The sequence below is a fragment of the Watersipora subatra genome, chromosome 4 (assembly GCF_963576615.1).
Source record: "Watersipora subatra chromosome 4, tzWatSuba1.1, whole genome shotgun sequence".
NCBI lineage: Eukaryota > Metazoa > Bryozoa > Gymnolaemata > Cheilostomatida > Watersiporidae > Watersipora > Watersipora subatra.
Window position 1 is genome coordinate 4,710,295 of NC_088711.1, and position 16,865 is coordinate 4,727,159.

Consider the following 16,865-nt stretch of genomic DNA (forward strand, 5'->3'; position numbering starts at 1 on the left):
GGGTGAAAATATTTACCAATAACAGATCAGGCCATGGGTTTAAACAGGTGGAGCTCATTTTTCTATACAATTTATATCATAATATGCACACAATCGCACGATTCCCATTCTCCGGATGTCAAGTGTAGTACAAGAATATTCCAGATTGCATACTTGGCCCTCCATTCAAGGAGCTTAAGGAACAATAATAGCTATATTTAACATAGGGTAAGATAAACGGTGTGATGTAATAGCAAGCAATAACGTAAAGGGTAAAGATAACGTTTTGACTTGTCATTTTAGATCAAAAAGGCGAACACACGAGCTCTGTCAAGCTAAAGAGGGTAGATAAATGATTGCATCTTTATACATACAATCTTAAGGCTTCTTTGTATGATCGTATGTGGCCATTGATCTGAATGTGTTGATCAGAAAAATTGTTATCTAAGTAATTCCTAACTATTGCTGTCTGTATTATTATTGACAGGGGCAATACTGTCTGTTGGTCTTTGTAGTCCAAAGGTGTCAAGGTCAAATATTATTATAGGTATTCTCAAGCAATCGAGTTTTAGCTTTCTCTTTAAATGAATGAGATGAGAAAGTAGATGACTCCACAATCTATACATAGTCTAATATATTCAATGTATTACATATGCAAGGAGCCAACGCTGAAAGCTACAAAAGGAAGTTTTACCAGAGTTGTCCTTTTTTGTAATATTTAAAACAAATTCCTTGCCGCTATACTAATTTAACCGATAGGCTATTCCACAAAGTTAAATTTTTGTGATATCCACAATGAATGTTATGCAATGAGGAACCCTCCGTGATGATCACTTTCACATAATAAATACATAGAAATACCCTAGTATTTAAAGCAACATAGTGTATTCATAGAGATCCTACCAGATCACCTAATGTGATCTGGTAGGATCTCTAATATATGATCGTTAGACCAGAGCAACCAGTTCAATTGATATTAATAAAGATTATATAAACTAAATTATTCAGTACTTAGTAATACTATTTTTATCTTGTTTTCAGTGGTCATTAATTACTGAGTCCAGACCTTAGATGTGTCAAGAAATCAATTAAAAGAACTATTAACTATTAAGTTTTGTAATGAAATTTATTCAGTAACTTGTAGTATATAGAAGGTTTATAGCTCAGCCTGGCTGCTGATTTGTTAAATGTTACCTTGTACTAACCACTAGATAAAGTGTAAGCTAATTAGCCCTTAATATGACAAGCTTGTTTGCCCTGAGCAGTAATAATTATAATTATTTACATATTTAACCAAGAAAGTTTATGGTTGAAAACGTATTTTCAAAGTGATACGCAAGACATCAGAACAATCTACAATAAGAAGATTGTTGAATTATGAAACGCGTTAGAAATTCATTTTGCCCTCATTCTTCTGAGTATTTTTTACAACCTGAGGAACCCACCGTGTCTAACAAGTAGCTTATCACAGGAAATAAGTTATAAGAAACTCTGGTGGTCTGACAACCAGAGGCAGGTTTTAATACACACTCAGCTGATAGTGCAGCAATATTAGTTACTTATAGTCGCTGCAATTTTCTTGCAGTTTAATTTGAAAGAAAAAATTTAGTTTAACTTTTTTAAATTAAAATCAAGCTAAAAAACTATTTATTCGCTCACTCGCATAAATGCCTTGAATCAGTTTAAAATATCATCCCTCATATATACTGTATATCATTTGCATATTTGGAAAGTATTTGGAACTAGCTGCATGCAGTTTTTAAATACCTTGCATTATATATTTTTGAATGACAAATGTATTGTTTATTTAAATGTCATAGCTAGGTTGCTCTAATAGCATTCAATTAAAATTAATTAAAAATACTTAATGGCTGGTATAAGATATCCTGATAATAATGGCTGGTATAAGATATCCTGATAATAATGGCTGGTATAAGATATCCTGATAATAATGGCTGGTATAAGATATCCTGATAATAAGGGCTGGTATAAGATATCCTGATAATAATGGCTGGTATAAGATATCCTGATAATAATGCTAGAGTCAGCCATTTTAAATGTGCATCACTGCACAATTACGACTAATCGACCGACACTGATATTGACAGGGTTTTTGATAATGTCTTTATTACGTCTATAGTGTTATGTCAAATTATTAATAACAAGTGATTTTGACGATTTTGACAATGTTCTTTCTATCTGTAGTAAATTTAAAGAATAAGTTGCAATGACCTCCCTTGTTGAATTAAAAAAATATGTACATTTATTTGGTTTATGGAAAAACATTTAAAGACTTATAATTACATTTTTCAAAGAAGCCAGCAGCATTTAAAATAGACTAACATTTTTTTACAGTTTGCTAAGCAAATGTGTAGGTGGAAATTCATATCGTCATTTGTTACTTTAACCAAACTATTACAAGTAAATCTTTACTTGCTGTTTACGTTTGTATTTTCTCAATTGATAAGTTGTTTAATTCTCATCTGAAAAATTTATTCAGCTAATTTGGTTAACAATTTATATTAATCTTACATTAATTGTGCTAAACATATTTATGTTAATGTATAGAGTTGGGCAGCCAACATCAACGTATCTACAAAGTAAATTGCTTGCTTTTTATATAAAGATGAATATAGTTGGGATCTAAGCTTTGTGGTGACGCAAAAATGAGACAATTGATATACTAGTATACATGAAGTTATGACAGTTTAGTATTGGGCTGGTACTATGGCTGCAGGAAATGAGTTCTCAGATAGTTAGAAAACGGAGGTAAGACAGTCATTTTAGTGAATACAGACATTTCAGATGACCGAGCCTTGATGTCTTGGGTAACAGCAACCGACTTTGAATGCTCTAGGCATAGATGCACCAGATGTGTAAGCATCATGTGTAAGCACCCTACACCAGATGTGTAAGCATGTCTTCATTTATGATAATATTTTACTCTATTTGAGTCATGTCAGTGTTCATACTAGATGTGATGTCAGTGTTCATACTAGATGTGATGTCAGTGTTCATACTAGATGTGATGTTAGTGTTCATACAAGATGTGATGTTAGTGTTCATACTAGATGTGATGTTAGTGTTCATACTAGATGTGATGTTAGTGTTCATACTAGATGTGATGTTAGTGTTCATACTAGATGTGATTTTAGTGTTCATACTAGATGTGATTTTAGTGTTCATACTAGATGTGATATTAGTGTTCATACTACATGTAGATGTGATGTTGGTGTTCATACTAGATGTGATGTTAGTGTTCATACTAGATGTGATGTTAGTGTTCATACTAGATGTGATGTTAGTGTTCATACTAGATGTGATGTTAGTGTTCATACTAGATGTGATGTTAGTGTTCATACTAGATGTGATGTCAGTGTTCATACTAGATGTGATGTAAGTGTTCATACTAGATGTGATGTTAGTGTGCTTTGTTACAGCAGTCTTGTTAGCGTAGGTCTGAAGATGAGACAGTGGACTATATTGGTTATGTTCAAGCTTTGGATAGGCACACACTTTTAAGAACCTAATTAAAAGATATGTTGGATGTACTAGAAAATTCTTTTCATTGCCTGTTATGCAAATTTTCATATAAATAACATTTTTGAAGGTTACCAGTTGCTTTAGTTAGCAGCTAATCAACTTCTGATTTTACTGAATCTGTTTTTTTTCTGGTGTGCATTTGAAGAGCTGCAGATGAGAGAGTTCTCATCAAATTACCATAATATAATGAAACTGTGCGAGGCAGGGCATAACAGTGTTGCGGCTAACACCTCCCACTCCAACTCAGCCTATCAAATGACCACAACGTGACCGGTGAACAAGGTTGCAAACTCACATCGTCCATTTAGCACAAAAATACCAAGAGATTAAGGGCTAGCTATTTAGAGGTCAGCGCTGCCTCTTAGATCCCCTTTTAACTGCTAAACTCAGCGGGTTGCATGCTTACTCAGACAATATAGCGTGCTATGCCAATGTCGACATAGTACTTCCCCTCTTTCTCTCACAGCCTTCCTTGTCTTCATCAACATAACAATGGCCCTTCACACAATGGGGCCAAACATAAAAGAAGATGAACAACTAGGAGCAAACATTCCTTCATCCATTCTTTTCACCACAACTTCTGCAACTCTTGTTAAAAACCAAAGTGGTCTCATCAGCCATCTGTGGTTCTGCGCTTAAAATACAACCGCATTGTTCTGTTTCAAACCAGAATAATCGCGGAAGGAATCTATTTAGCACCGAAAACTGACAGCTGCACTAATTTTGCTAGAAAATAAGCTTTTTTAGTTCAAACAAGGGAAGTGTTTTCCATATATAAATAACATGTGTTTAGGCATTGATGGACAAACTAGATGGTCATACTAGGAAGGTCTAATGCGGAGAGTCACTAGTGGAGTGGAACCTGGTCTATTTGCAGTCCGTCCGGTTTACATACATAACTTTTCTAGAAATGTAAACGTTAGTGTCTGCATGATATCTGTATAGGAAGTTGTCTCTATAATTGGAACAATGTAATCAGAGAATCAATAAAAAATGCGTTTAGCCCTACATTTGCAGGTTTGAACTGTTTTCAAGGCCGATGCTTTGGATATGGTTATAAGTGTTTGTGTACTTCTAAGGCTCTATTGTTCTGTGCTATTATAAACATATAACAATTCTCTGTTCAGCCAAATTATGGAGCTGTTGGCCGCATGCCATGTTTGTTTCTGTCATTTTTGAGCTTGTCATATAGAAGACCTTCCCAAGTTAAGGTCTAGTATATACATGTATATAGAATTACGCATACTTCAGGCAACTTTTTGTGCTGTGTTACCGTACATGATGAAACTTTGTGCTGGCTTCAACTGGACTTTATCTGCAAACATTTAATATTTATAAAACAATTCAACATCAATGAAGTTTCAAAGTCCAAACCATGCAATGTCTTGGTGGGTGCTAATGTACCAGTATTTCATGACTATGTGGGCCTGTAAGATGATAACTTGATTACAACTTACGTAAACACGTGATGGGCCAATTAATTACCAGAGTTCATGCCATTGCTTTGAGTGCGTAGAGGAAGACTTCCTTTGCCTAGACGTGATGACCGGTAAGCAAAATGATATGATCCGAGATGAATATACTGGTAATACTTAGAAATACTATCAGGCTTCTTTGTTGGTATGCCAGAGTGTCACAAAGGAAGTGATGACTTGCGGTAAACATGAAAAAATGTGACTATACGGTAATAAATAGATTGCAAAGTAACATACGCGAGTTACCAAATAGATAACAGAATGCTTGTTGCTAATATGAGGAGGTGACACCTAGAGACCCGCTTCGGTTGATCTCTAAACAATATATTCGCATGCAGTATTTTGCGTAACAAGATCAATTGTGCCACAAATTTATGAGGAACAAAATAATTATCTTAAAACCTGCAACAAGCAAATGCTAAGCGGCTATAATTTTATGATATCTCTCGGTGTGAGAGGTGTGAGTTGAGCGTTCATAACATTGTTGACAAGGTAGCTGTGGCTAGAGCACTGAAATTAATGGTTAATACTATCATATCGTATTCAAATAGTTAGTTAGGTCAGCCAGAGCAGATGACATGCAGCCTTGCAATGTCCTTGAACCATTGCCTCAAAACCAATTTCGACCAACACCCTGTCCTTTTCCCAATTGAGTAACAATACTGGGGGCAAGCGCTGTCCCGAGTCAACATGAATAGATTCTTTCAATGGATGATAGGGACTAGCTGGTGCTACGACATGCGGTCTTCTCCTAATCTGACATCACAGATGATATGTCAGATTAAGAGAAGACATCTCATTTGTGATAGTTGATGGGAAGGAATATAAAAACGGTTTAGTCATTGCTGTCATTGGCAGCATGTTCGTAATATGTTAAATATAACAGTTTCTCTCATGTCAGACTGCAGATTTAGAAAATGCTACTAATCCATTGTAATTGATAATTACATTCCCAAATATGAACAGGCTTCTTATACGAACAACAATAGTGCAACACGCAGCAATGATGTTAATGTTGATGTTAACACTGCATTTAATATGACATTTTATAAAACATTATTTATTTCATAAAAAAAACTGTTTTGGTAAAAAAGACTGATGACCGATTATGTGAAACATTTTTGCTGCCACAAGTAACTTATCTAATAAAGAACATGCTGTCCTAACAAACCTTTATGTAGCAATTGCCAAATAGACATAGGTAATCAATTCACAGGTCAAGGTAAATGCATGCTTGAAACCCATACCAGATATAGAACAACAGTTGGTGATAAGTTTGGAGTTGTATTAACAGTTTTCTTAATGTAAAAGAATACCTATAAATTTATTTCTATAGCATGAAAAACATTATATTTTATTTTTATGCTTTATTTTAAATTTTTTATTTATCTGTGCAGATCACATAAATAAAATAACTACCATATTGATAAATATGTTTTTAGCATTGTAACGCAACTATAATTTGGAAGATAATTTTACGGCGCATCTGCTGCCACTAACTGCAACACGTTATGATGACCTGATTATCTAGCGTCAGCAGGTTTAATTCTCAACTAAGTATAGGCATGATCTCATAGTCTGGTTTATGTCCGCCCGCTATAAACGTGTCCGCCCGATTGAGCTTATCTTTCATTTACATAAATACTCATCATGAGAAAATTGTTTTGTCAAATTGTACTTCATCATTTATATTAGTAATTAGGTGAATTTTCGATATTTTTATATTTTTTAGGCTTGACTCTTACTAAAAGAACATACTATGTCTAATATTTCTTGAATCTGATAAAAGTAGTGCATCTTTTTCATAATGGGGAGAGCAGAACAGGATATATAGATTGCAATAGTAAACTTCTGCTTGCCTCAAGCTCTCTCTATCCAGCATTACCTTGTAGCTTTTTAACTTTATATACCTACAAAGGTCGTGTGCGGGTCAACTCTCTATTCTTTCTCTAGTCTAATAGTCTATAAAATTAATTAAATGTTTCTAAAGCAACTTTAAAGGGAAGCAAAACACAAATCTACTAAATAATTTATTTTCTAAGAGATTTAATTTTAATTTCTAATATTTATTGTATCTGTGACATTTTTTGTGCTCACGCAATCTGTGTGGATGACGTCTGCATTCCAGAAGTTGGCCCCATAGCACAAGATATGAGCTAATAGTTTATTGCCTATCTTCTAATTGCAACAAAAATTAAAAACTCAAGAGCACCACGGCTCCAAAAGAGCAAACAACGAGATGCTTTAACAACGTTATTAAAACATTATCAGTTTGCACGCACCTGGAGTTGCTATGTGTGGGTGTGCCTTTTAAATTGCCGCTTTATCGTACCTCCTCTGAATACCTTCAAACCACCTTGAAGAATGTAAATGGCAGCTCGCCAAAACTCTTATAAATTATTGACAGTTCCTCATGCAATATAGAGCTTGGAGCACCTGCCGTGAGTTATCATATAGCGTCAAAAATGGAATTGTGCGATTCTAAATTGATCTATGTAGAAGAGACACTGCGGGGATGCACTATCATAACCCAAGTTTTCACCATTGACTTATAGCCTCTCTGGTTTGCAAGAAGTACCCATAGTAACCTGAAATACTTCTATGAGCAAGAACTGAACAACTGGCTAAAACCATGGGTATTTTGGCAGATACGTTTGGCGATATTTTTTGCAGAGCTGCTCAAAGACTATCAAAAATGTAAACTTCCATTGAAAAATATGTTTGGTCTACAGTTCTTCGCTCCGAGTGCTGGTTGCTGGTTGGTTGATACTCAACTATTGATATAATTGGGCATTTCTATAATGCTGCTGGACTTATTACATTGTAAATGATAAAATAATAGAGTTTAATGGTTTGTTATATTTAAGTCATATATATGTATAAAATAGTAATTATAATAGCGTGATACATTATGCATATAATACGCGGAGTAGCAACTGCGCTATGTTAATACTCCCAGGCTATGCCTAATTTATACCAAGGCTGAGTGACTTTTGATAAATAATATTAATAATAACTTGCTTAGCTAAGGAAAATTATGCTGAGGTTATGAGAGGCGAGTAATGTTCAAAAGGGAAATTCAGAAAGATAGGAACATATAAACTATGAGGTATCTCTATGGCTACCATGTATCCAGTAGGCATTTTCTGTGTCCAGTAGTGAGTGGATAACATTTTAAAAGAGGTCAGACTGACATGCTAGAGTAGACACAGTTCAACTAATCAAATAGTACTCTAGCTTATAACATTAAAATATACTCTAATAATACAGTATAGATGGTTTGAGAGGCCGCAGCCACAACCCTACCATAGCTGATGAATTTAAGGTTACGTAAAAAATTCTCCTAAGCCTAGACCACCAACCCTATGATCATTAGCGATGGCTACAAATTATTCCTAACTGATTTGACTCGGCGAGGTTGCTAGGAGGATTAGTGTAGATGAACAAATATAAACAGGAATGGGCGGTGATGGGATATTGTCTCTTTATGACAACTAAAGGCATGAGCACCTGATACGAAAATGTCAAGTAATTGCTGTAAGTGCAGGCTGATGCTAGTGAAAGGGCTTGAATCTAACCGCAAACAATGGGCGTGTTGGCATCATCTATTGTCTTCATTCCATTTCAAACGTTGCGGTTGCTGACTATTGCTTTAACCTTTCGCTCTCAGGGTACACGTAGATTTGTATAATAGAATATTTTTGTGGTCATGATGATAACGTTCTACCTGGATAAAAATGGAACTGCCTCTTCCTGTCCTTAGCCAAAACCACTTATTTTCTCTATAATCGTGCAATGAAACTGTCATCTTTCACTGTTGAGGCGTCTTGTCTCCGTTTAGGCTCCGTAAATGCTGTCTGATTCCAAGATCTTTAGAATATTTGTCTGGGTGGCAAAGTATTTTATTATATGTAAACATAGCTAACCTGAATTACTCAAATATATATGTTTTTACATCGTTTACACATAAAAAATGAGCAAAAAACACCCCATATAAATTTGTAGTCTGAAGTATTAATTTAACCCAATTGTAAAATTTGAACGTAAATCAAACCTCACGACTCACTTTATTAAAAGCACATCTTTTTGTCACTATTGAAAGAGTTGGAGCCCTTACGGTGTGTATAGCAACAGTAATTGTTTATATTTAATGTTGACTTGCAACAAAATTCACATTACAGTTTTTTGGTATCAAAAGATTTACCATGTCTTACTCTGCTGTGTTGTAGGTGCAAAATATGTGGAAATGTGATTACAAGCTCTTAAAAGGACAAAAACAACAGCTAATTGCCGCCATCACCAAACTGCAGTAGATCAGAATCTCTTTTCAAAACGGCGCATATGGGACGTAATTGAACAAGAAGGCTTCTGTTTACACTTTCATTCAACCTCATTTGTCGAAATATTTTCACAAATATACTTCACGCATTCAATAAAACCATGTCTGGGGGTCCTCCCATGTTTTGTGACGATTCTGACGACCCGACGACAAGGATATTTGAAAAGTGACGGACGAGACGACCATTTATCAATGTAGGTGACGATGATTGTGTAAGTAAGATTACTAAAGGTATGGCTTCACGTAAAGAAATTTTCGTTAGTTCCGAGTTCTGGCCGAAATCACGAAAAACACAGCATTATTCGGTGGAAATTCACAGAATTACTTGAGCTGTGCAAGCCCACCGAATTCGTCGACGAAACGCTTTTAACAGACTAAGCAAATTATTAGCGAGCACGATTCTAGCGGCCTTAGCAATTAGTATAGTCCAAGACACGTATTGGGACACACAATAAAAGTATGAAGGCAATTCAACATAGTACACACGATGTAACTGTTTAAGTTGCGCTATTGTTGGTTAGCGAGCACGATTCTAGCAAATTGTAAAACTTATGTAGTCCGAGAACATTATGCGACACGCAAGGAAAATATTACGGCAATTTACCATAGTAAATACGATGCAACCGACTTGATTGCGCTAAAGATGGCAACATTTTATACCACAAAACTTTTCCTGCTAAAAAAACTTTTTATTATTAAAAAATAAATGATTTGTAGCCACAGTGTCCAAACGATAAATACACACAATAGCACAATCTAAGCAGTTGCATCGTGTGTATTATGTTGAATTGCACTTATACTTTTATTGTGTGTCATTATACGTCTCTTGGACTATACTAATTGCAAAAGCTGCTGGAATCGTGCTCGCTAGCACGATTCTAGCAGCACACAATAATTCTGTGTTTTGTTCATTTCGTGATTTCGGTCAGAACCAACGAAAAATTTGCTACGTGTGGCCGTACCTTTACTAACTTATCATTTGTTCATAAATAATCACGATCAAACGAAACTTCACTAGTTTTGGTTTGAAGCATCTGGCCCAGCATTTATAGACTGCAAGGTAATTAAGATAAACAGCAAATGCCGCGACATTGACAGCATTTCCAAGTCTGTGACTGATAGTGATTATTAAAGAAAATCTCGGTCTATTTTCAGTACGAGAAATGTAGCCCTAAAAACCTAAGATGGCTGTCACTCTTCGCGGACTAATCAGCAATGCTCCCAAGCATCACTAATAAGTTTGTGAAGGTCGCTGTGGTTGAGCCATGCTTTGGGTTAGCAGAAGTGCAAGCTGAGCAAGTTTCAGGCTTTTTACGCAACCCAGTGCCACCAGAATGGATATTTGTATTAAAATAACGAATGTCAAGAAAGAGGTTGTTTTGGTTACCTACTTGAAAAAGGTGACGACGGTGACTTTAAAAGTGACGACAGTGATTTTAAAAGTGACTATTCTGACGACAACTTTGTGTGGTAGGACCCCCATGTCTATTGTCATTATGCGTCTATTTCATCATCATTGTAATGCTGCCACTTTGAGCACTGATATCTCAAAACCTACCGTAAAAATTCGTTTAATCTTTTAGCCTTAGCTTGAAGGAGTGCATATCATCCTCTGATAAACATGACAAGTTTGTTGGTCACCTTTAATAATCAAAAAATGCTGCAGAACGTATTCGAGCTGTTTGGCAGGAAGTATGGGTCACATGATCAGACTACGAATAGACGATTAGACCAAGCCGAAACGAAACTGTAAACTAGCGAGCATCTATATTTGATACGGGCTCTTCGGTAAAACCCGAAGTGTGTGTCATAAACTTGTGCTACAAGAAGTTTTATATTGAGCCTTTTATTGGCCTTTCAATTCACGTGAGAACATCACGTGTCAAAACAATAACCAAATCGTTTGAGTATGTCAGAGAAATAAATTGATTCCAATCAACGGCGGTTTCGTGATGGCGTGGCAATTAACTGTTCGTTTTTGAGCTTTTAAGAGCTTGTAATCACATTTCCCCATATTTTGCGCCTACAGCACAAGCAGAGTAAGACATGGTGAACCTTTTGATACCAAATAACTGTAATGTGAATTTTGTTGCAAGTCAACCTTTAAGGTAACAAAACATAAAACCAGTCAATGTTAAACATTTAGTGTTTTTATTCTTTTGGAGTCTATAAATAAAAGAAACTGTATATATAATGCTTATTTACATAATGCTGGCATAACATAGACATTATGTAAACATTATAATCTGAATCATCTGAAGACAAGCCTTAGTACCACGAAGTAGCTATAGTTGTCACACTAAATCCATTAACAATGTATGGAATATGAACATGAATCTTATGTTTTTTCTAATATTAAGTATAATATCAATATTTAATTTTTTATTGATAAAACTTAAAATTTTAGTTTTAATATAGAACAGAATAAAAATGTTTAAGTTTGCATATTAGTTTGTATCTGTTTGGTATGTTAGTTGGGATTTTAATATTCTGAAATTATTGCTGTAAGCTAAAAATATCCCATTTACTGATTTACATTTATAATAAGGAATGAATTGCTGTTAGTCTCTGAGTGACTTTGGAATAGACAAGTTAACTCGACTTGAGTTGATAAACTTATGATACTTCTAAAACTGGTTGAGTCTAGTTGAGTCTAATACGCTCTTTAAACTCGAACTCGAAGACAATCTAAATTTAATTTCATTTTCAATAGCCAAATAATCTTTGGATTTGTTAGTGTTTATAAAATAGCTTTGACCAAATACAGTTCTTCCATCTTTTGTAAATACAACGCAGTAATCCTATACTACATATAGAGCAATCATATACTACATATAGAGCAATCATATACTACATACGTATAGAACAATCGCATGACACGATTAAGGAGTCAAGGGAGACCAGGCGAAGCTAAGAGCCATAGAGTATAATCAGAGAGATAAGAGTCAAGTGCCGGATGGATGCCACACAGTTTGTGTACTTAAACTCTATATTGAAGTAATAATGTTGGGCGGATGTCGCCTTGCAATAGTGTTCAAATCTATAAACAAGCTCTTCAGCTAACATTCATGGGCACTTCTGTATGATCTTCATTTTAGAGTTGAGTTTCGTTTAGTCATCAGAGTTAAATATGAATATTAATGTCTGTTCTTGCAAAAGACAAACACCCAGCTTCCGAGAATAAGGTGGGTGGAGATAGAAAATGTCTGACCATTCATATCTTTACATTTACTGTATGCTGGAGGTAGGGGACAACGCCCACCAGAGTCGTCTTCTTCTCTCCCGTTTATTTTGGCAAACAAAAGCATTATTTGTAAACTTACTCTAAAATCTAGAGAGTTGAAATAAGCTCAGAGTTACCAGTTATAGTTATTCCACTCTTCCATGCCAGCTGAATGATATTATTTAATTATTCTTCAGAATACCTACCAGATAGTGGTGAGAAAGAATAAGAAACACAGAGAATGATTCAATTAAAAAGACTGACTACCATCTTACCATCATACCAAATTGAAAAATTAGGAAAATTAGAAACTTTAAAAACAAGTCTTTCAATAACTAAGTTAAGGCTGCAACTTAATCAGAATGGAACACAAATAATTATCAGTTATGCAAGAGTCTATTAGTATGTTTACAAGAGTTTACAACAATTTTAAATTTTGTTTTCAGGCTAAAAATCTGATATCCATTCTCAACAACTAAATCGATGACAAATTCAGCCGCTATTTATATACGCATAAACAAGAATATAAGTACTTAGGGAAATGACAAGTTGCATTTTTAATGTTCTGTAGAAGAGGAGATAGGACACCTTACTTCCATTATAATCTAGTGTCTGGAATCTCATGAGTTCTCAGAGAGTGATAGATAACACATAGCCTCAGGAACTAAATGTTTACATAAAACATAATTAAGGGTGTTGAACGATTAACCCCTAACTTGTATGACAGTGACTGTTTAAAGTGTTTACTCGCAATGCTTATAAATACGAGTAGCTAGGAAGGCTCTAACCACATATCAACTTTTCACGCACAGGTGTAAGGACAAGCATCACGTGATTCATTTAGAGAAAAATTGTTATTGTCGCTTTGAGGTCAGCCAACTGAGTATCAAGAGCATAGAAAAACGTCAGTAAACTACTACAAGTGGAATTGTTTATAAAAAGCAACATGAGGAGCCAAGCCTATACTTCAAAGGTGAGTAGAAAGTGTTTTGTTAGCCGGATACATACTGTATGGGACTCACCCGAGCTCTTCTTTCTCAATTTCATATTGGGAAACCGACTCTCGAAGGGCAAAATATTCAATAAAGACAGATCTTACCAGGAGCTTTGCCATTCAGTCTTTTTAAATTAGTACAAAGAAAGCTGAGATAATAAAAATTGCTGTATAAACTGAAACCACATAATTGAGCAACAATTTAAATATCTAATATAAATATAAAAAACTTTTACAGAAAAAAATCAGTAATACAATTTTTTTTACAAATTTTTATCACAAAGCCAACCACAAGCTTTTAGTCAAAAAATAGTTTTGTTCAAACTTAATGCTTTTATATTTCTATGTAAATACATACTTATTAAATCTTGTCAACTTCCATGTAAACCTACATACTTACATATGACTGGCTGTCACTTTTGACCTGTTATATAGTCAACTGACCTGTTGACTATAAACTGTAATTACACACATGTATATACGAATGTAACTTTATAAACCGTACATACACGGAAACATAACTGTAGTAATAGAAATTTGGTATGTAAATGCACATATAGTATTATAAATATCAGTAAAGAAATTTATTAAATGTTCATAAATATGTATTAAAAATATTTTTATAGTTTATTTATGCACATTATTGCTGGGAATATTGTAGCACAGTACATATACACATAGGCTACTAGATTAATGCCCGGCATTGCATATATATACATATGTATTATATGTATATACACACACATATATATATATATATATATATATATATATATATATATATATATATGTGTGTGTATATACATATAATACATATGTATATATATATATATAATATACACAAGAATGAAACTGTATGAATGTGTAGGTATAGAGAACCTAACATAATAAGACTTATTCCAGATACTGGCAGTCATGCTCTTAGTTCAAATCTGCTTATGCACTGGAAGGAGTCTCATCTCATCTAATATACATCTAGCAGCAGACAGCACTCAACCTAAGATCTCTTCACAGACAGCAGACTGCATCGGTGAACTTTGCAAGGAAACAGAACAGTAAGTATAACATCGTGCTAGAAAGTGATGCAGTGACATTGATAACCATAACTAGGATGATAAAATCTACTGTATTTAGACCTATGCATTCAGATGGTATATTCTATGCATTCAGATGGTATATTCTATGCATTCAGATGGTATATTCTATGCATTCAGATGGTATATTCTATGCATTCAGATGGTATATTCTATGCATTCAGATGGTATATTCTATGCATTCAGATGGTATATTCTATGCATTCAGATGGTATATTCTATGCATTCAGATGGTATATTCTATGCATTCAGATGGTATATTCTATGCATTCAGATGATATATTCTATGCATTCAGATGGTATATTCTATGCATTCAGATGGTATATTCTGAACTTGCATTAATTAATAATATTTCAGCTACTAAAATGGCTGTTTATTTCTGCAAGGCATTAATTGTATCCATAGTAACCGAATCAAGGCTGATCACTAGAGTTGTTTACAATAAATCAGTCTCATCAGGTTTGTGGAAGAAGTCAATTGTTATTACAAATAGGCCAGAAGGAAACAAGTGTAAATGCTGCATAATTCTGTGTGTTTTAAACCATGCCATCTCGATATGTGAGAACCTTTTCAGATGATCATGTCAGATTCACCTATTGCTGCCTTCCTATAAATTACCCGTTTTATAATTTATTAGAAGTATGTTTAAGAACTCATCAGCGTGATATTAAATAATACTGGCACGAAGCTATAATTATGCCCTTATCTAATTGATGTTGAGTGGTCGTGACACTCCCACCATCCCGCACTCATTACATGCAGGGCGTCTATATCGCTCTCTTATCTCTTCTCTAGGATGGTTTGACATTTAATTCAACGCCGTGACGTCAGATTGTCTGGTTACACAGCTATGTAACGAGGTTACGGGTGCCAAGTAGCAACATCGGCTACGATTTTTAATTAAAGATAAATACTATTTTGTAAAAGGTGTCATGATAATTGTGTTTTGTTTACAGGCCAACCATAAGAACAGTTCGTCATGGAACACCCACAAAAAATCGTAAAATTGTTCTTAATCGACAGAAGCGAGGGGATGTTGATGTGAAAATAGCGGAATACATGGCTATGCTGCGTCTACGCAATCCCAACTGTCAAGATGTAGCTTGTGGACTAATACAAATCATCAATTCAGGAAGGTAGGCTCCATCGCCGACCACATTCATAGGAGTCTGCATAAGACCTCACCCTAATAACAGAACCTCGACAACATTGCATAATTATAGAAAAGTGATTGCACACTGAATATGGAAAATTAAACCACTGGTTTGGCAATTTTACATCGATGATCCCTTCATGAATAACTGCATCCTCTGTTCATGCTAACTGTAGAAGCTCTTGCTGAGCATTTCATGCAGAATCTTACATGATAGCACTGCATGCTAAAGCATGGAGTTGAAATAGATACATAGATGGTTTGTTCTGTGGTCAAACCTGAGGATCACAACTTCCTGTGTATTACTAACTGCAAGTCTTGAACTATTTGTCTAACAATCTGCCATCTCCTACTTACAGAGAGAAGAGATCAGCGCATAGACAAGCAACAGCAGAGTGAGCCCCAGATTCATGCCAACTGGCACTCTAAAACCTCATGCTAAGTAAGTGAGCCAATTAATAAAATTGCTTTGGTTACAAGTTTGGCAACAAAAAACATTGAATGGGTAAAAATGCTACGTTTTATATGAGCTTATCAGCGTGTTCATGGCATTTCTCAACTTTTGCATGCAAATGACAGAATTTAGGAGGGATAACAACAAAGCTCTCTTTTTAAAAGGACAAGTATGATTAGTGAACTTTTTGTTCGTGTAGGTTATTTGTGATCAGATGTGGCTGGCATTAGCTAACCATGAATAACACTTACCTCCTGTTTTCGTAGGTCATTCCAATGAATCTCTTGCCATTTTGCATTTGCACCGGAATCTACTCCTGCGAACTGAGAGAACTATACAGAACAAGAGGACTGTTGTGACTTGAATAGACATCTCGGAAATAATTATTACATCGCACACCTTGTGATATTGACCTATGTACTGTTTTAAAACAATATTATATCTTAATTTGTCTTCTGCTATACTGTATTTTTCTATTGATAGATATAATCTCAGGTTGTTATTCGATCATCTTGTCTATAATTCTATAATCTGTAAGCATTTATGCTTTGACTTATCTCACAACTATTTATTTTGATTGTTGCAATAAAGACTTTAGTACCAGTTACTC

General features: G+C 34.8%; 1 protein-coding gene across 1 annotated transcript; it reads left to right on the top strand.

Moving 5' to 3' along the window:
* The first annotated feature begins 13,371 nt into the window (after positions 1-13,371).
* Positions 13,372-16,655, top strand: LOC137393660 (uncharacterized). Its single transcript, XM_068080298.1, has 5 exons — positions 13,372-13,532; positions 14,457-14,608; positions 15,605-15,784; positions 16,161-16,243; positions 16,522-16,655. The coding sequence occupies exons 1-4, from the start codon at positions 13,506-13,508 to the stop codon at positions 16,198-16,200; spliced, it is 399 nt and encodes a 132-aa protein (XP_067936399.1). The 5' UTR covers positions 13,372-13,505; the 3' UTR covers positions 16,201-16,243; positions 16,522-16,655.
* The last annotated feature ends 210 nt before the right edge of the window (positions 16,656-16,865 follow it).